Source organism: Macaca thibetana, chromosome 1, assembly GCF_024542745.1.
Source record: "Macaca thibetana thibetana isolate TM-01 chromosome 1, ASM2454274v1, whole genome shotgun sequence".
NCBI classification, from domain to species: Eukaryota; Metazoa; Chordata; class Mammalia; order Primates; family Cercopithecidae; genus Macaca; species Macaca thibetana.
The window spans coordinates 102,867,486-102,889,020 of NC_065578.1; the positions used below are offsets into that span (position 1 = coordinate 102,867,486).

Here is a 21,535-nt window from a genome sequence, read left to right on the forward strand (position 1 = left end):
TAGCTTATGTTGTCTGCCAGAACCCTGTGGGCTGTTACTTGCCTTGAGTTGGAAGCAGTTCACATTTATAGCTGTAAATGTATTCCTCCTTTTAATTTATGTAAAGTTTTTTTGTACGCAATTCTCAATTTTTAAAGAGATGACAACAAATTTTTGTTTTCTACTGTTATGTGAGAGCATTAGGCCACAGCAACACGTCATTGTGAAAGGAAAAATAAAAGTGCTGATATAAGCAAAAAAAAAAAAAAAAAAAAAAAACATTAGTTTCTAAAAGGTCATTTAAGTTATTTCCATGGGAGACTTTTTAATGTTCTTCACCTGTTAAAATTATTATTGATAAACCTTTTCAGATTACGAATAAACACTTTGCCCTCAAGTATTTATTAATGCTAATATTTACTTTGTAAAATGTGCTTCTTACAGGAATATAAATAGTTTCTCGAAAGGACACTGACAACTTCACAGCAAAATGAAGTTCTTTCTGTTGCTTTTAACCATTGGGTTCTGCTGGGCTCAGTATTCCCCAAATACACAACAAGGACGGACATCTATCGTTCATCTATTTGAATGGCGATGGGCGGATATTGCTCTTGAATGTGAGCGATATTTAGCCCCCAAGGGATTTGGAGGGGTTCAGGTGGGTATTATTCGTAGTATAAATTGCAGAATTCACTGTGCTTATAGTAAATAGTGTTCTGATCTGATCTGTGAAACTTGGGCAACATTTTACTTCCCAGGTAAGTATTCTAAGTAAAACAGTTTTCTGAGGACAAAACAATGTAGTATTTTTGGCAACTTTATATTTTGTGTGTGAGATAATCTTTCTTCAACGAGAATCCTCCAATGTGCTGTTAATATTTTCAAAAGATAGCTGCATATACAAAGATTCAAGAATATTTTTATATTATTGATGAGTTTCTAGAACATCCAGTGTTATACAGTAAGACACAATTTGGTGCTTATTAAGACTGTTTAATTTGTAGGTCTCTCCACCAAATGAAAATGTTGCAATTCACAACCCTTCAAGACCTTGGTGGGAAAGATACCAACCAGTTAGCTATAAATTATGCACAAGATCTGGAAATGAAGATGAATTTAGAAACATGGTGACTAGATGTAACAATGTTGGGGTAAGTGAAATCTAGTTTCCTTTAAAAATAACAGATAGGAAAATGATTTCTCTCTTCTTTCTTGCTCCCTTTGAGCAGAAAGTTTTCCATATTTTATATATTTTTTAAATTGTACTTCATGCTTTAAAACTTAAAATTAAATGTCTTATGTTCAACTTTTGTAAATATTTGTGTACGTGTTCTCTATCTACTAAAGAGATAAAGTTTAGAGCAGAATTTACTTCTAAAGCAAAACATCCAATTTTAACTCTTATAACTATCCATATTTCCTGGAAAGACTTTTCTGGTTAGGAATTATAATTTCAGTTACAATATTTGCTATCATTTTTAGGTAACTTGTGTTTCCATCAGTAATTCCTGGGTTTTTCGTGGTGAATAGCTCGCTTCTCTATTTAATGAGCAGCATAATTGGAGACTAATATCTACCTTATTTGTCTTCAACTGCTAAGTAGAGAGTACAGGCTTTCTCCTGGTGACCCACTGACATTTCCAAAACAGTCACCTTTCCAGTCTCATCTGTGTTTTGTCTCCCCGAAATGGGCTTTTTGCGTTTCCTCCTATTTATGGTAGTTTCTGGTTCTCTCAATTTATCATTACTCTAAATATTTGACCAAGTGTCTAGAATGAATGTAGGTGTTTAGTTCACATTACTTTCCTTTCACAGTTGACTTTTGATCTTGTAGGAAAATAGTTATAAGATATAATGAAATATTTTGGAGTTTTATTAACATACTATAAACTTTAATCAGTAATGCTTTCAGGGTCTACCTCTCTGTCAGTCACACTGAAGTAGAAACTTTGCTTTCTAGGTTCGTATTTATGTGGATGCTGTAATTAATCATATGTGTGGTAATGCTGTGAGTGCAGGAACAAGCAGTACTTGTGGAAGTTATTTCAACCCTGGAAGTAGGGACTTTCCAGCAGTCCCGTATTCTGGATGGGATTTTAATGATGGTAAATGTAAAACTTCAAGTGGAGATATCGAGAACTATAATGATGCTACTCAGGTAATTTTTTTTTAAGACAGTGATCTGAATAAAGAGTGATATATGCCTTTTATTATAGACATGTAGCTAATTGAGCTTCAGTTTAAATACTAATTTAGATCTCTTAGGGACACAGGTTAACAAATTTAACTAAGAAACTCAAATCCATATTTAAAAACTTTTAAATATTAATTTAAGAGTTTTAATCAATACACATTTTTAAAAGCTCACTTTAAAAAAATCTTCCAACCAATTCAAAAGCTCATCGACTTTATTTCTTAAATTCTCTATTTTCTACTACAAAATATTTCAAAGATACGTCTATAGTAGAATGTGAACATCCCCAGGTCCTAATGCAGGGAAGTCCCTATAAAACATCTATTGAGGAATTACTGAATATATGAATAAGCAAATGGATTCTCAGGTGAAAAGTGAGGTTTTATGAATCAGTCATAACATTTTTACCTCAACAGGTCAGAGATTGTCGTCTGACTGGTCTTCTTGATCTTGCGCTGGAGAAGGATTATGTGCGTTCCAAGATTGCCGAATATATGAACAAGCTCATTGACATGGGAGTTGCAGGGTTCAGACTTGATGCTTCCAAGCACATGTGGCCTGGAGACATAAAGGCAATTTTGGACAAACTGCATAATCTCAACAGTAACTGGTTTCCTCAAGGAAGTAAACCTTTCATTTACCAGGAGGTACATTCATTGCATATATGCATATAAAATATCATCTTATTCATTAGAAAATTAATGGCAGATTCAATTAAAAATGCAATTTCTGTAGGATAAGGACTGAGTCATTTATGTAAAACACTGTTCTTTAACCTCCTCTTCTTCAGATACAGCATATCTAATTCTTTATCACAACAGGTTTTATGGAGTACACAGAATGTAGGATACTGATAATAGTTACGTCTTTATTTTCTTTGGAAATGAAACGAGTTTATATTTATCAAGAAATGTCAGTCAGATAGTAAATGTATTAATGTGATCTGTTATTATCATTGATGTACAAGACTAAAAATTAGGTAAACATTCTCACAGGACAGCAGGTAACTTTGACATTATGTTTATTTCAATATTGTAGTGTATACTTTCTCAAAAAAAGAATATAGGAATATTACCTGTTGAGATAATAAGAATAACAAAACCATTTTGAGCATTTTACATAACAAATAGCACAGGGTGTGGTGGCTCGTGCTGTGATTTCACGAATCACAGCACTTTGGGAGGCTTTGGCAGGAAGATTTCTTGAGGCCAGGAGTTTGGGACCATCCTGGACAATATAGCAAGACCCTATGTCTGAAAAACAAAACAAGACAAAAGCAAATAATAAATAACTTAGAGCTATTTGTTATATAATATTAACTTATTGGTTAAAATGCTTTAAAGACCCTATGAAAAATGTTATTTTTTCCTAAATTTCTACTAGGTAATTGATCTGGGTGGTGAGCCAATTAAAAGCAGTGAGTACTTTGGAAATGGCCGGGTGACAGAATTCAAGTATGGTGCAAAACTCGGCACGGTTATTCGCAAGTGGAATGGAGAGAAGATGTCTTACTTAAAGTAATTAAATACAACTTTTCCCCTGAATTATTTCATAGATCTGTTATTCATACTACCCCAGTGTGAGTTATCTTCTGGAACATTCTTATTCAGACAACTGTCAAGGAGGCAATTTTTAATGATAAGTATTCTAGTGCCCTAAACTCGAATGAATCATCTTTTGTATTTAGTGTCTGTCACAAGACGGTATGCCTAGGAACCCTAAACATTCCCTAGGAATTTTCATCTAAGTACGAGATGAACAGGCTAGATTTGACTGATGTTTGCATATAATCTTTTAAAGCCAGTTTATTTTTAAAATGATCCCGTCATTTATAAAGTATGTACAAAGTGTCCATACTGTAGAATTTACATATATTAATTTAAAATATTAAAATATGTATATGGTAACAATACAGTATTGAAGCCTTATTTTAATCTAGTTTGACATTCTGTATAATGTGATATGGATATTGATCCTTCTGGAGTGCTTCTAAATTATAATGTGCTGAAACCTCTAAAAGGACCTTTTTTAATAACAAAAATCTTGTATTTGTAATATGAACATAAGTATTCCAAACATGTATATACAAATATGGACTATATAATTAGATTACACACGTGAGTGTGTATGGTGTGTATGTGTATATATATGTGTATGTAAATATATATCTTACAGAATAACCATTTAATTAGAGAGAGAATTAATCTTCAGATGCCATGCCCTACAGAAAGAGATGCACAGTTATATTACCCTAAAACAATTGTGAAATGATACATCAAAGTATATCTTATTTTTCAAAAATAGGAACTGGGGAGAAGGTTGGGGTTTCGTGCCTTCTGACAGAGCACTTGTCTTTGTGGATAACCATGACAATCAACGAGGACATGGGGCTGGAGGAGCCTCTATTCTTACCTTCTGGGACGCCAGGTAGAAAACAAAGTTCTCTATTTTTTTTAACACATCTTTTAATGATAGAATATTCTGATATTCTATGATAATATAATTATGTAACTTTCAGGCTGTATAAAATAGCAGTTGGATTTATGCTTGCTCATCCTTATGGATTTACACGAGTAATGTCAAGCTACCGTTGGCCAAGAAATTTTCAAAATGGAAAAGTAAGTTTTGGAGTTGTTCAAAATATCCTTTTCTCAAGAAAAAGGAGGCAATCATGTTCTAACTTAATATGACAACTATTAATTATGTATTTATTCAACAAATATTTAATTATGTATAAACCTGACACAGGGCTCTGATTTTAGGCAGGTTATATTAAAGGAGTAAAATTTATATTCCTCATTGAAAAAGAGTATGCAAGCTGTTTCAGAGACATGAAAAATCCCCCTAGCCAACAGGAAAAAGAAAAAAAAAAAAAAAAAAAACCGAAAAATAAGAGCTAGACACAGGGAGTAAAATATGTATTTCTAATAAGTATCTACCTCAGGGTTGATAGCAAGATTATATACGCCAATACTTGTAGAGAACTTAAAACATCATCTGCCCGTAGTGAGAACAACATAAATGTTTGTTAAGTACTTTTAAAATGTTACATGGAATACAAAGAAATGTGTCAGTTGAGCTAAGTTAAATAGGCAAAGTGTCCTATAAGAGGAAGGAAATTATATGTACTAAAGAACAGAAATATATAGAGCATTCCAAGAAAGGTAAGAATGAGAAAAACTTTTGGGAGTGTGGTAAAGACATTAATCTGATGAGTAGTTTCAAAAAGGAACAGAGAAATAAGAGTGTAAAGATATTTGGAAAGCTAGTAGAAGGTTTTCTTTTAAACTAAAGGGTTCTGCCGGGCGCGGTGGCTCAAGTCTGTAATCCCAGCACTTTGGGAGACCGAGACGGGCGGATCACGAGGTCAGGAGATCGAGACCATCCTGGCGAACACGGTGAAACCCCATCTCTAATAAAAAATACAAAAAACTAGCCGTGCAAGATGGCGGGCGCCTGTAGTCCCAGCTACTCGGGAGGCTGAGGCAGAAGAATGGTGTGAACCCGGGAGGCGGAGCTTGCAGTGAGCTGAGATCCAGCCACTGCACTCCAGCCTGGGCAACAGAGCGAGACTCCATCTCAAAAATAAATAAATAAATAAATTAATTAATTAATTAATTAAATAATAAACTAAAGGGATTAGAAACAGCATCAGAGAGTTCATGTCTACAGCAGAAATTCCTCCTTCATGTGAGTCACACTGATACCTAGCTAGCTTCTTTAGATTCCTTTCAGTTTGAGAAGTCCACCTCTTTATAGGGCAACTGATTCTATTGTTAAACAGCTTTAATATTTAGAAGGTGTACTTTTATATCGAGCCAACTTCTTAAAATTTCTACTAATTGGTCTTATTTCTGTCATTAGGAGTCAGAGAGTATTTTTATTTTTCCTATTACTATAACGTTTCCACTCTGCCAGGACTGCTGCATGCTAAAAATTCTTAGTATTGTTCACTTTTCACCATATGACATGATTCTAAGGTCAACACTGAAAACCTTCCTAGGGTTACTGTGTTTTTTTTTTTTTAATTTGTATTTTTTAAAGTGCCAATCCAAAAAATATAGTATTAAAAATGCGGTCAATTAAAAAAAAATGTTCAGATGTGTTGTTTTGTCCATTTATCTGAAAAGAGTCATGAAGGACTCTTAAGATTTATTTAGCACATGTCACGCTCAGGGCATTTTCAGATATACTACTTAATTTTTAGAGCAAAGAAAAACAATATTCCCATTTACAAATGACAAAACTGAGACACAGTGAATTTTGTATATTGATTAAGTTTTCTTAGCTACTAGTAATAGAGCCCATGTTTGAATCTTGGTGTTTCTGGTACTAATGCCCTGCCTACTTCAATGACATTGCATGGCTTACAGTGATGTTAAGAAGCCCTTGCAGGTCAGGTGCAGTGGCTCACAGCTGTAATCTCAGCACTTTGCGAGGCCAGGCGAGAAGATCACGTGACCTGAGGAGTTCAAGACAAATCTGAGCAAGCTAGCAAGACCTCGTCTGTACCGAAAATTAAAAAAAAAAAAAAAATGAGCTGGGTGTGGTGGTGCACACCAACAGTCTTAGCTACTTGGGAGGCTGACATGGGAGGATCACTTGAGCCTGGGAGATCAAGGCTGCAGTGAGCTATGATCGTGTAGCTGTACTCCAGCCTGGGTGACAGAGCAAAGAAGCCTTTGCAGGTCCTTGGAATGAAAACGAGAGTATAAAAATTTGTTACCTTTGTTTTTAATATGGCAGAAAAGAACCTGAGCATAGAGAGATGATGAAGACCAAGTAAAGGGCTATAAAAATTAATAAAGGCATTGGATTCTAGATAAAGTCACTGACTGCAGAGACACAAGTAACAGGATAGGTTGGGTTTGGTGTAAAGGAGAAGGAAGAGGTAAATACATGTATGTTAAAATTTGGTTTCCCCCCCCAATTAAGGATGTTAATGATTGGGTTGGACCACCAAATAATAATGGAGTAATTAAAGAAGTTACTATTAATCCAGACACTACTTGTGGCAATGACTGGGTCTGTGAACATCGATGGCGCCAAATAAGGTGAGAATATTTATTTTGACATGTCCTCTAATAGGAAACTTTCTTTAGCATTTTATTTGAAACAGCTGAAGTTTAAGAATATCAACTTTTTTATGTTACTGTGTTTGTAGGAACATGGTTGCTTTCCGCAATGTAGTGGATGGTGAGCCTTTTACAAACTGGTATGATAATGGGAGCAACCAAGTGGCTTTTGGAAGAGGAAAGAAAGGATTCATTGTTTTCAACAATGATGACTGGTAAGTAAATATCAATTAAAAATAATATTTTGTATCAGTATGTTCTTGATTCATTCTTTTTGTTTCTGTTCATTTTTATGGTATCTGAAAAATCATTTAGTCGGTGGAGCAAGAAGACAATAGCAATCAAAAATGGGCAGAAGCAAAATGATGATGGTTCTTACTCCTTTGTTCAACTCTTTTCATAAGGGCTTTCTGTTGTAAGCAGAGACCTTTCTATGTACCCTTGCAGTATCTTATACATACATAGAATTAACATGCATATGCTCACCTACACATGCCACAAAATACACAAAGTAATTAATATAAGGGTTGTGAAATCATTAAAAGAATGTGTCTTGTAGTCCTGCTTTTTTAATCATGGAAAAATGCTGCCTCAGTATTAAAATACCTTTATTTCTAACTGTTTTTCTCAAGGACTGCTCTACCTAGTTTTTTGGTATACTTTCTTCACTTCTCTGTCTCCTTGTGACAAATCACATTTTTAAAGCATATATATAAATAATATGTATCTTGTGGTTAATGATTTGCTTCGGGAGATTTGAGTTTTAGTTCTGAAACTTCTCATTATTGGCCTTTCATCTGTGATTCTTATATCCTTTGCCTATGGTATAAATGATTCCCTAACATATGGCTCAGAAGACTTCCTTGCAAACAGTTGAATTGTCTCTGTCCAAGGCCAACTGATACTTACACTTAGCTCATTCTAATATAAATTATGTTTCGCTGATGAAAAATAAACAAATAAATAAATATATAAGTCAAGTCGATCTCTTTCCTGGCAAAAAAGCCCATGTCTGGTTCTTTAATTTCTTTCTTTTGTGGATGAGAATACCAAAATAATTTTTTGTGAAAAACATTTATATTTCAAACTATCACTTATTCATAGAAATGCTAGATTGTTTGTGTGTACACCCAAATTCTTTTTAACCTCATGGGGGAAAAAAAAAAAAGGAGGTTAAAAAGTAATACCCTTTAAATTGTTAAAAGTAGTTGGTATTAAGTTCAGTTGAGAACAAATTTGATTTTACTAAGGTAGCACTTTTATCAAAGAGTGACTGTTCCTGCCAATCTTCACTGATATTCTTCAAGTTTGATTTTCTGGTAATATTTTCACTACTGACCAGGGACTTGCTCAGTTTGCCTAAGGTTCCTTTTGGTCCTGAGAAAGCTATTTACACCTACTAGAGAGGCATATGGATTTTCTTCTTAATGAGACCTTGTCTGCTTAGGGTTCTACAACATAAAGTTATGCTGTTTATTTGTGTTAGTTTGTATTCCTGCTTTTAATTGTATTGAAGTTAAATCTCAAATATTTTATTCCAGGTCATTTTCTTCAACTTTGCAAACTGGTCTTCCTGCTGGCACATACTGTGATGTCATTTCTGGAGATAAAATTGATGGCAATTGCACAGGCATTAAAATCTACGTTTCTAATGATGGCAAAGCTCAATTTTCTATTAGTAACTCTGCTGAAGATCCATTTATTGCAATTCATGTTGAATCTAAATTATAAAATTTAAAATTAAATGCATATCCTCAAAACAATAGCCAAGTGTGTTTCTTTTCTTACGTATACAGTAATATTTATGTTTCATTAATTTTTAATCAATGCTCCAATTAGTAATCAACTTGAAAAATTCTGAAAAAAACTCAATAGTATTAAATTCCCACTTAATTATTGAATAATTATAAAATAATTATAGTCAGCACATCATTATGCTTCAGAAGACTGACTTTAACTCATTTAACATATGAACTAAGAAAAGCATCTTAACCAATATGTTTGTTGTCATTAGCATCATTTACCCAACTGTCTACCTTTAATTTCTGTCATTCTGTAATTGTTCCAAAGAGTGTTTTTATCAGTTAGTTAGGAATTGCTGGTTTAATGTTGATTCCCATGCAAAGTTAGCCCGGTTGTATGGTTTTTATAATATGCAAGTACTTTTCATGTTAATAACGTTAAACAATAGAAGAAACCTAAATTATACAATCTACAGTTCTTAATTCTATTGAGCTCGCTGGAATCTTCTCCTACTTTATATTCTTTCTTCTTTTTCATTTTTTTTCTCACTGCTTAGACTTGGTGTTTATGACTTTTTGTTCTTTTTCTTATTCTACAATATGGATATTTACTTAGGGTTTTCACGACACCTTGTAGTCTGGGTTTTCTTCCCAATTCTCTACCTATTCATTCTTCTTCATCTTGACTTTAAATATGGAATTCATTAGGGCTCTCATCTAGGTTTCCTTATAACTCTCAGCTGTTTTGTTTACACTTAAATGAGAGCATAGAGGCCACAACTCGCAAACTGTCTATTCTTTTCACCTGTAAAGTGTTCCTGCCACAAAGCAGATTCACTATGCGTTGGTACCACTTTGGCTCACTGCATCTTGGACTGCAGTTTCTACTACTTGAATGAGTCCAGTGAATTAGAACATACCTGCAAAAAGTTGCATGAGGCAGGTTTATTGCTTACAGATAGGCATCAAGGGACACAGAAGCCTGGGGTTCATGAGGAGCCAGCCTCCCAAGACTCACACAGTTTGCCCAGGGTGGTGAAGTCTCATTTGCACATGCCCTATTTGTACCACAGCTGAGGAACCCTTGAAAGAAGCCTGCCCTGTATTTTATAACCCAGGCATCACATGATCACTGGGCTAAAGCACTCAAGGAAAAGCTGTTCTAAGAGACACAGTAAGAGAGTCTGAGCCTTATTTCAGGATGTTGCATTCCCAGCTCATTCTACAGCTATTCTTGAGAAGCACAAGTGAGAGAAGGGGAAAAACTGGGTTGGTCCATTGCCACTTGGAGAGCTGTCCTGCATTTTCCCCTAGGATTTTCCTCTTTTTCTCCTATTATAATGAAGAAAGTACACCTCATTCTAAGAAAGGCCATTTTCTTTGCTTATGTGAATGATACCATTCCATTTTTATCTTTTGGAGGACTTTGGATTATCCTCCCTCTTTTGATTTAGCAGTCTTTCCCTTTCTTCTGCATTAGTCATCCTAGATTACATGTATTACAGTCTTCCAACTAAAAACATCAATGACTGTCGTCAGATATTCTTTGGAGTATATTTCTTTGCTCATTTCCCTGCTCCCTCTCCTAATTAAATACCTCTTTTTATCACACTGTCTGCACATCCCCTTCCTCCATCATTATTCATGTGTCTACTGTCCAGTTTTCACCATTGTTATTTCATTCAATCTGATCTTGACAACATCATCGATGACATTTATGTTACCAGTCCAATATTCTTCTCTATCCTCACCTTAAACCATTTCACACCAGTATTCAAGATGGTGGGTCACTTTCTCTTTCTATCTTCCTCTAGTCTTGTTTTTCTAGTCTCCTGATTTCCTTCTGTCTCACTGATTACTCTTTTTCAGGTTTTTTGTTTGTTTGTTTTTGTTTTTAAGTGGATCATCTTATTGTGTTCCACCTAAGTCCTAACTTTCATCTATTTATCTTATTTCTCTATCTTCTCTTCTCTAGGTGATTGGAAACAATTCCGTCAATTTTAAGCAAATATTTTCTGTGGACACCTAGGTATCTTCAATTCAGAACGTGGACTTCAGCCTCGTATTTCCATCAGATGCTTGTTATCACCACTTCCATGTTCCACAGACATCTCACAATTAACATATCCAAAATGGAACCTTCACTTTTTCCTTTGCATTAAACTTTTACTACATTATCTTCTTACTGCTTAGAAACATAGGATATTTTCTGACTTCTCTCTCTTTAGCTCAACAACGTTATCTCTTCATATAAACCTTAGCATGAACTATTAATTGTATCTTCAAAATATCTCTGTTATATTGCACTTCTTTTGTATCCTCTGTCATGCCTTTATCCAGGTCACAATTGTCTCTTCCCTGCATTCTATAGCGACCCTACAACTGGTCTCCTATTTCCATTATTTCACTCTCCCCCTTCATTTTACTAAAGACCACAACATTATATTCATATAATTTAATTCCAATTAAAATGTTAATGCTTAAAACTTTTAATTTTTTATTGCATTCAGAATAATTCTAACTACTCATGGTAGCCTACAAAACCATACCTTATCAGATATGAACCTAGCTCTCCAGCCTCAGTTCTATTCTTTTCCCTTGACAATCCCATAGCCTTAGGTATTCTGGTCTTTCATCATTTTACTGAACATGCCATGTATTTTATTTTATGTTGTGGACTTTTGTATGTGTTTCTGCACTTTTTTGGAATGCTCTTAACTCAATTCTTAGCATGGTTGGCTCCTGTTTTTGTAAGTACTCCCAAACTCAGGAACTAGTATTACCATTTATTCAGTCCTGCAGTTCAGAAATCTGGGGCTAACGTTTGAAACCCTCTTCTCTTACGTTTCCCAGAACAAATCAAGCACTGAATACTTTAGATTGTTACCTTCTAACTATTACTTCACTATGTTCTTTTCTCTTTCTACTTCTACTGTCTAGTAATCCTTTCCATAAATGACCAAAATCTCCTGTTTTACCTCCAGCCATATGGCCAAAAGACTACCGACTCCTAATTTAAAGCCAGACTTTATTGTTTATAACAAATGCAATGAAGAATATAAGCAAAGAATGTAATCCCAAGGCAGGGGTTGGGACCACTTCATATTTGTTTCTTAACATGTCAGAATTACATTCTTTCATTTTTATAAGACAGTGACCAGACAGCCACTTTAAGAATTTTTAGTGGTTAGCAGAGGTGTAGAGGAGAGTTCCCTTGATACACAGGTAGTGGTGCACATGTATCTTTATCCCAAGCAGGGGAGACAAGATAAACATTAGAGACATAAGCTAGCAAGCTTCCAAAAGGACATTTGAAAGGGGTTTCATAATGGAATATCAGTTTTTGTGCAAGGGAATGTATTTGTACAAGAGGTTACAGAGCTTTTCTCAGAGAATAAAACATCAAGCATATCTATTAGTTGAAATTTTAACTTTTAGAATAGCTTACATGCAGTTATGCTGATTATTGAGGAGTTGACTGCAGCATCAGCATCCACTTCAGTCCTTTCTCTGACCATTCCATTATCTACCATGGAATCCGAGTGATCTTTTCAAATCAGAAGACCACTACCGCTTACCTTAGGATAAAAAGCCAACATTTTTAACAGGGCCTGTAACCCTGTACTCCCTTGAAGTCTTACCTCACTCAATTCTCCTCTTTAATTTCTGATCTCTAACCGTACTAATCTTTTAGTTACTGCCACTCAGCAAGATCATTTTAGTTCTTTAATTTTAATGCAAGAGACATTCTGCTCTTTCTACATGGAATGTTCTTTACTTACCTCTTCTCCAAATTAATTCCTGTTCATTCAAATCTTAATTCAAATGCTGATCCTGCATTAATTATTTGTTCAGTATTAGGTCAAGTTCCCTGATTATTGATTATTGTTAGCACTCTCTGTACTTCTTAGCACCCAGCATAGTACTGTGGGAAATATCTGTTTGTTCTTTATTGAATCCTTAGTCTCAGGACATTATCCAGAATGTCTTATGAAGAGATCAATAGTTATTTGTAAAATGAATTGAGATAATAATGAAAGAGAAAATTGAGAGAAAAAAATGTATCTATTTTGAGAAGGAGAACATTTTTAATGAAGATGTGGCCCTGGAACAGAGATATTTCTCTCATTTTTTTTTCTATTTCTTCTCAAATTTAATTAATTTCTGGTTAACCCTGATTTCTCAGGTCATAAAAATCACAGAGAAGTCAAGTACTTTGGCAATAATCCATCATGTTTTCAGGATTTGTAAGCCATTATGGCAGTAAATTATTTGGTGAGCTATATACCTAGTAAGTCAATGAAGAATTCTTAAAACAGTATTGAGAAAATGATGCCACATTCATCTGAATATAATAAATTTGAAACTCATTTTTACTATGTTCTCAGTACTTTGTAATACCAATTTGTACTAACAGTTTCGTCCTTTAGATATTTCATTTTATCTATAGATCTAATTCGGCCTGTGAAATTACTGAGTTATTTCTCTATTCTTAGAAGGGAAAATAACTCTTTGTGTTGAAAATCGTTACTACCGTATAATTAGACTTCCATTTATAAGCCAAACTGAACCAACAAACTTACAATCATAGAGTGTGACTAGTCAGAGAGAATGGTTGGGGCATTAGCTCAGTACTTGTCCCAAGTGAGCTCATTATTATGATTATTGGTATCATTACTATCAATCAGCTTATAAAAAAGTACACCTAAATGCTAGATCAATATGATAGCTTCCAAAATGACACTGATTTTCTTTTTATTATTATACTTTAAGTTCTAGGGTACAGGTGCACAATGTGCAGGTTTGTTACATATGTATACATGTGCCATGTTGGTATGCTGCACCCATCAACTCATCAGCACCCATCAACTCGTCATTTTCATCAGTTATAACTCCCAATGCCCTCCCTGACCCCTCCCCCCTTACCCCTCCCCCCTCCCCATAATAGGACCCGGTGTGTGATGTTCCCCTTCCCATGTCCAAGTGATCTAATTGTTCAATTCCTACCTATGAGTGAGAACATGCAGTGTTTGGTTTTCTGTTCTTGTGATAGTTTGCTGAGAATGATGGTTTCCAGCTGCATCCATGTCCCTAGAAAGAACAGGAACTCATCCATTTTTATGGATGCATAGTATTCCATGGTGTATATGTGCCACATTTATAAAAATGGTTATTTGAGATTTTTATCTTCCCCATCTGATTCTCAAATAGGAGATTACCAGTTCCACTTCTCCATTGAAATTGCCATGGTCACCAATGGCAGAGTAACCAATTATTTTATTCAAACTTTCTCCCCCCAATGTCTTCTGTGAGCCCTTTCAATTGTTTTAACTCCTTTATTTTTGTTACATTAATAAAATACTTTGTTCTAACCTTTGCGGTCATGTCTTATCCCCTCTACTACCTCCTTTTTTCTTCCTTTCACTGTTTTTGTTCGCATGTTTTAATCCCTTTTCCCTATTCCTTCTCTCCCTCTTTCTTCTATAAATATAAGTAAAGTTCCCTTAAGGCCTTAACTACCATGGATACATTTAAAATCTCCAGATATATATATACAGCAAGCATTTTTCTTATAAAGTCTAAATCTAAATATCCCGCTACCCCCTGAAAGTCTCTACCTGGAAAGTCATGTGTTCAAATCTTAAATATCATATTTTTCCATTTCATTTACCTTTAATACTCTATTATTTACTCCAATTTTTATTCGCCTCTGATTGTTATCTCCACTCAAATCCTTCTTCCTCAACATTCATCGGAACACACTCTGTTATACTTCCTGAATACATTTAAGCTGATTCTCTTGTTTTATACCCTCACAGTGCTATGTTGAGATTCTCCGTTTTTCACTAGTAACAACTTAAGTTTTCCAACCTAAGCAGAATCCTCTTCCTCACTAAAAGCACAATGCTTATTTTCTTTTTTTAAATTAACAGTTCTTACTTATCTCTCTTATTAAGTCACAGATGTAATAGATGTATATAGAAAATAGAGCAGTCTCACTCCTGTTTGTGATTGTCAGACATTTGAAAGTGAATCTTACACTAACCAATCAAATGCTGTCATGCAATTGGTGACAGAAACTGAAACACTGTTTCCTCTGGGAACATGTCTAATTTGTCATACCCTGTAAACCTTCTATATTTATTCTTTGATTTTCTGACTCCCAAGACTTCCACTCCTATTCCATTGTGATGGCATTTTTGGAAATATCTCTAGCTACTAGCTGCAGGTAGCCTTCCCTGGGGCTCTGCTGCTCAGCTATATTAGAGCAGCACAACGTGGATGAAGTATGATGGAGACGTTAACCCATCCAAACAATATGTTAAGTACCATCTTTGAGCAATACTCTAACCCTTTAAGAAAGCATGTGTTTATTAGAGCTAGGTTAAACATCAACTCTCAAGACTTTTCTTTACCTATAAGCCTGCATAGACCACCTACAAAATAGCCTCAACAATAGTCATATGACTTTTAAGTGTTTTTTTCAGAATTAATTCAAACCTCCTACACTATTTATGTGTCCAACACTTTGTTACTGCTGGCTCAATTTGGAGGGGTGACTTACTTTAAGATTCAGTGGGGTGAAAAGCTTTAGTTCATGCGATTGTATAGAGGCCCATAAAATGTAATCCAGATGCCATGTAGGGCTCTTTGCTCTTTGAAAGCTAGATGTTAGTAAAATTCCCAACTTTATTTGGAAAGTATAATTTCTGTTAATAGTTTGTAAGGAAGGAATGGGATCACGTCCTCATGATCACCCCACAATGTTTCACTGGCATTTCTTTGTAACTCACTTCTCTCTTTAGTTCCTAATTTCATTTCCTTTCATAAAAAAATATTCACTCTTTTCTAGCACAGACCTAGAAAAAATGTTTACTCTCCATAGGTTGTTTCTGATTCTCACTCTCTATTCCCTTGTGGCTTTTCAAGATATCTTCTCAAAGAGAAGCGTATTATCTATGAGAACATTCAGATGCCAAAATGCTAAAATAATGTATTTCCACCTTCACATAACTATTAGTCTTATCACTCAATTTCTATGGCTTGGGGATTAATTTCTTAGCTGTAAAGTAGGCTCCATTCAAGTCAGGCCCTATCAAGTACCTTAAAGATCATCCAATCCAACATCCAGAGACATGCAGAGTGAAATTACTTTCCCAGGATCATACTGCCAATTAGAATCAGAGCCAGGAGTGCAACTTGAGTTGCTGAATTATCATTCCAGTGACTTTTCTATCACTCCACTCTACATCGATCTTCCTGATAAACACAATCATTATTTATACAACTCACTAAAATAATTTTCTTTATTGAATCAAATGATATTCAAGATATTAAATAATGTATTTAATTTATATTTTCTTTCAACATTTTAATTGATTGTTCCTTGTGTTTACATGACAATGTGATTATGTATAGTTACAATTTGTTACTTTTAAAAATTACAGTTCAAAGTGCTGCATAATAATATAATTGCTAAATTAAATTTTTAGTGCTATGTAGTCAATTTTTATTTATTTACATTTGTAATTCAATACATATAAATCTACTTTATAAAATTGAAAACTTAGAGATATTTAAGGAAAAGGATCTTTTGAAGTAATTAAACACGTTTTGATCTCAAGTTATAAAATTACATATTTACTTAATATTTGTAGTCAGATGAAAAGGTTTTATTGGAATAAGAACGATAATGTGTTGCATGTTCACAAAGGTAGGCATTGCGCTCTCTTACTCCATTTCTACAGCTTCTCTATGAGATAAATATAATCTACTATTATTAGCTAAGGATACTGACGCATAGAGAAGTTAAATAAATTCTCCACAGCCACACAACCGAGTTGCAGACATTTCAATTCGAAAAACCTAGGTCTGTCTCACTCAAAAACCCTTATTTTTACCAATGTGAAAAACTGGTTATTCCAATTCATTTATCAATATTTTTGCACGATGTATTTATATTGATGTGCATGTAGGTTGTTTTTCAGAGGTTGTATATTAGTATCTGATGGGGAAACATATTTTCTTTTAATTACTCATTAATTCATTCAACACATTTTTATTTAAAGCCATTTTGTATCAGATAGCATACTAGGTGCTAAAGATTTAATGTATACTTAGATGTGATTAAGTATTTGAATAATTGTGAAGACTTGTCTTTCTCAACAGTTGCTTATTTGATGGCCTTTTCTCAAATTATTATAATATTTATGGATATAACAAAATTGATATTAATACAATGATTTTTCAATAATAAATTTTGAAAGTATTTTTTAAAACAACTCTCTGAGATATTCCCCCCTTGGATACATTGCCAAATTCCTCATTTAATTTTTTTTCTCCAAAATTTCTGGAACTCTGAGAATGTAGCCTTGCCTGACCAAATCTATATTGAATATATTCTCTTCGCTTTTTTTTTTAATGATTCCCATAATGTTGATTCATGCTTGTACAGAATTCCTCCCAAAGCAATAAAATCTAGGACAGTAGTGACAGGAAGACTCGCCTTAATTGGCAACATGTAAGCATGCTTTTGGGTGACATGTAATGACGGACTTGGCAATAAAAGCATGGATATACCTGACCTAGCAGCATATCAGGTATTCACATAATGCAGATGATTTAATTCTATGAGCAGCCAATATTTCCAGGATAAATCATTTATTTTTCTCAAAATAAACTTACCATATTTTTTAAGATTCAAAACTCATGTATTAGAATACAGTTTTGTCTCTAATAATCTACCAAGGATGACTTAGATAATACAAACCTGTTCCAAATCTACTTCAACTAATTTGATGGAAGATACAAAGTCAAGAGCACCTTGTTCAACTAATTTGATGGGAGACACAAGGTCAGACACCTTGTTGGACCTACTTTGATTTGTGTCTAAACTTCTAGGTGAGTTTAGAGAAATCTTTCCTTCCAGGAATGAACTGAAACTCACACTGGGACCCCATATTGGCCTGTGTACCTCTTTCTACATCAAAGACAAAGTGAAATAAGGTATTATCTGAAGCATGTGAGATGAAAAGAGAGTACAAAATATTTATAGGGACTATTTTATTATACCTCCAAACATAAGCACCACCATTATCTGGTATATATAGAAGCACATCTATTTAATATATATTCCTGAATAGTCTACCATATAGATACTCATTTTCACTGCCTCTAGCTCCATTATGGGCCACCATTCACTTCTTCCCTATTTGTCACATTCCATAATTCTTTTGAAGAACACCGCTCTTCCACTCATGTGGCAACAGAAAGCCCTGGCCACTCTTACTTCTTGTTGCTCTGAATCTTATCTTCCTTATGTGCATTTTAATCATTATTAAAGGATGGGAGGAACTAGAGTCAAAAATAGGAGATGAGAAATTTAAGACAGTAAGCTTAATTTACCACATAGTCCAAAGAAAAATACAGAACAGATATTTAACAAATAGTTTTTTGTCCCCTAACATACCTTATTCCTAAAGATTAAGTCCACCATCTAGTCTGCCCTTCTGTAGGAGCACCTATTTCTTCAAAGTGCCATAGTACAGGTATATAACACTTATTAGTAAAATTAAGCTCTGCCCATCATGTTGGTCAAGCTGTAGAATACCTGTTTCTTCAAATCCCCAAGGTGCAGTGAGAGACAGCCCCTCATTTTCCAACATCTATTAACACCATGGAGTGACTACAGCAGGACTGCCTAGGGTTTGACCTAAGACAGATTTGCAATAGGCAAATAATCTACACCTGTAACTTCAGAAAAGTTGAAATTGGTAAAAAATATATTTTGGAAAATAATTGTATTTTGTAAAAGAAAAAATGTCATAAAAAGTCATAATACAAGCACAAAACTTTGTTAGAATCCCTTGCATTTATATGCAATTTACCTTTTTGCTTGTTTCTTTTTTGAATTACAAACAAGGTAGCTTCCAAAATTACTTCAGTAGTTAGTAATTTTAAAAGTTTGAACCTAGAACTGCCTTTGGAACTCCAATTCTGGTGACCTTTGATAATTATAAATTAATGTGCAGTACAGAAAAAGGATTCTTCTCTTTCTTCAGGAGAAAATTGCTATGAAAATTTCTCTCTCTCTCTCTCTCTCTCTCTCTCTCTCTCTCTCTCTCTCCCTGACTCTCTCTCTCTCTCTCTCTCTCTCTCTGTTGTAGGTATTATGAATCAAATTCCAAATTTAGAAGATTATAATTTAACACTCCAATATATCCCTCATAAATATTTTCTGTTTCTTATTCTCCCTAATGGTTTTATTAGTTCAAATTCAAATTTACTGTCTTCAGTGTTATGGCTACATAAACATTTTTTATTCAGAGCTAAATATTATGCCAATACAGCCATGCATTGCTTAACAACTGGTTTATGTTTTGAGAAATGCAATAGGTGATTTCTTCATTGTATGAGCATCATAGAGTGCACTTACGCAAACCTAGATTGTGTTGCCTACTATAAACCTAGGTTACATGGTATAGCTATCATTCTATTGCAGTCCATCATTGACCAAAATGTACTTATGTGATGATGCATGATTATATTTCATTGCCTTTCTTAGACAATAATTTTTGCTTTTTATAAAGTTACATTTTTATTTGCTTAGCTTCAAATCTGCCTAAGTTTTTCCAAACTTCCAACAGCTTTTTAAAATGCCTTTCAATTATTCATATGGTCAAACATGTCACAAAATATATCAACTTTATTTTACATGTTTTAAAAAACAGCTTTTTCTCAAAGTCTACTATAGTCTTGATCTAATATTTATTGGTCTGCCTCTAGATGCTGGAACCCTATTGTCATTATATAGATAATTCTCTTCGCCTCACTATTATATTGGAGTGTCTCTATCTCAGGAAACTTATTTTTCTCTTAGTGAGTTAAATACTCATTTGGGGGAGAAAAGGTACATGAAAGTTATATAGTTTTAGGTTTTTGCATATGATGAATATCTATTTTACCCTAGAAACCATGACTTATAGTTTGTCTGGCTACACAGTTCTAAGTTGGAAATTATTTCCCTGGAAAAAGAACACGATAGACATTTTTCAAAAGAAGACATACAAATGGTCAGTAGGTATATGAAAAAAAATGCTCAACATCACTATAATCAGGGAAATGCAAATCAAAATCACAGTGAGATACTATCTTACCCACGGGCATATGGCTGTTCTTAAAAAGACGAAAAATAACAGATGCTGGTGAGAATGTGGGGAAAGAAAGGAAAGTCTTCTACACTGTTGGTGGGGACGTACAGCTACTATGGAAAACAGTGTGGAGATTTCCCAAAAATAAAAAAAATAAAAATAGAACGATCGTATGATCCAAGAATCTCATTACTAGCTATTTATCCAAAGGAAATAAATGAATATATCAAAGAGATAACCACACTCTCATATTTATTGCACTATTCACAATAGCAAATATATGAAATCAACCTGTGTCCATCAATGGACGAATGAATAAAAGTAATGTGGTATTTATACACAGTAGAATACTTTTTGTCCATAAAAAAAGAATGAAATTGTATCATTTACAGCAAGATGGATGGAACTGGGAACTTATTGTGTTAGATGAAGTAAACCAGGCACAGAAAGACAAGTATCAAATGTTCTTACTCTTACGTGAAAGCTAAAAAGATTTATCTCATGGAGTTAGAGAATAGAATAATAGATAGATACCAGGGGCTGGAAAGAGTTTCTGAGGGTGAGAGGAATAGAGAAAGGTTTGTTAATAGGTCCAAATAGACAATTAGTTGGAAGAAATAAGTTCTGATGTATAATAGCAAAGTAAGATTACTAAATATAAGCAGCAATGTATTGTATATTCCAAAATACCTAGAGGACTTGAAATGTTCTTAACATATGGAAATAATACTTGAGGTTATAAACACCCCAGATACCTCGACTTGATGATCACAAAGTCTAGGCAGGTAACAAAATATTGCGTATACCCCATGCACATGCACAGATATATTAATGAAAAAAAATTCCTCTTCTACAGTAAAATTTTATTATTGTTAATTTGATCAATTGAGAAATCATGATGATTTAAAGGTTATTTGGCACAATGTTACCTGTGCAAAGCAAGCTTTTCTTACTATATTGTGCAAATTATTGAAGTAATATTAATATGTATATAATTTCAAAAAATGATTTTTAGAATCTCGTTCTACAGTACTCAAGCTTTTAATGTCACTGCTATCAAGTTTTCTAATAACAGGTAATAATTTAGCATTCCCTGTAAATTAAGTTCTCTATTAGCCTATTTTTTTTTTTTCAACAAGCTTACAGATAGGAAGTTTAGGTCCAAAAAATTTAAATAGCTTGTCTCACATTACTTAGAAAATACATTGTATTTTTGAGATCTGACTCCAGACTGTTGTTTTAAACTACTACTCCAATGCTAATCTCATTTTAATCCACCACAGGAGAACTATTTATTCTCTCTTTCTGGAAACTTTTAGCAAAACTTTTTATATGATTTTCTGAAATATAACAATAATATTTCTATCAACATTTTATTTTTTATCTATGCTTATT

At 34.0% G+C, this 21,535-nt stretch overlaps 1 protein-coding gene across 6 annotated transcripts in view; it reads left to right on the top strand.

Moving 5' to 3' along the window:
• Nucleotides 1–21,535, top strand: part of LOC126947718 (pancreatic alpha-amylase-like) — a 67,959-nt gene that overhangs the window by 16,583 nt on the left and 29,841 nt on the right. For 3 of the 6 annotated variants that reach the window (XM_050778725.1, XM_050778741.1, XM_050778745.1), the window contains 7 exons: nucleotides 424–637; nucleotides 984–1,130; nucleotides 1,940–2,137; nucleotides 2,590–2,820; nucleotides 3,557–3,690; nucleotides 4,478–4,600; nucleotides 4,692–4,791. In XM_050778725.1, coding sequence (XP_050634682.1) covers nucleotides 470–637; nucleotides 984–1,130; nucleotides 1,940–2,137; nucleotides 2,590–2,820; nucleotides 3,557–3,690; nucleotides 4,478–4,600; nucleotides 4,692–4,791 — 1,101 coding nt within the window. In that variant the 5' untranslated portion in view covers nucleotides 424–469. Of the gene's footprint in view, nucleotides 1–423; nucleotides 638–983; nucleotides 1,131–1,939; nucleotides 2,138–2,589; nucleotides 2,821–3,556; nucleotides 3,691–4,477; nucleotides 4,601–4,691; nucleotides 4,792–7,108; nucleotides 7,228–7,337; nucleotides 7,464–8,789; nucleotides 9,012–21,535 lie in introns of those variants that run through there. The other 3 variants (XM_050778717.1, XM_050778751.1, XM_050778735.1) reach the window with 3 other exon arrangements.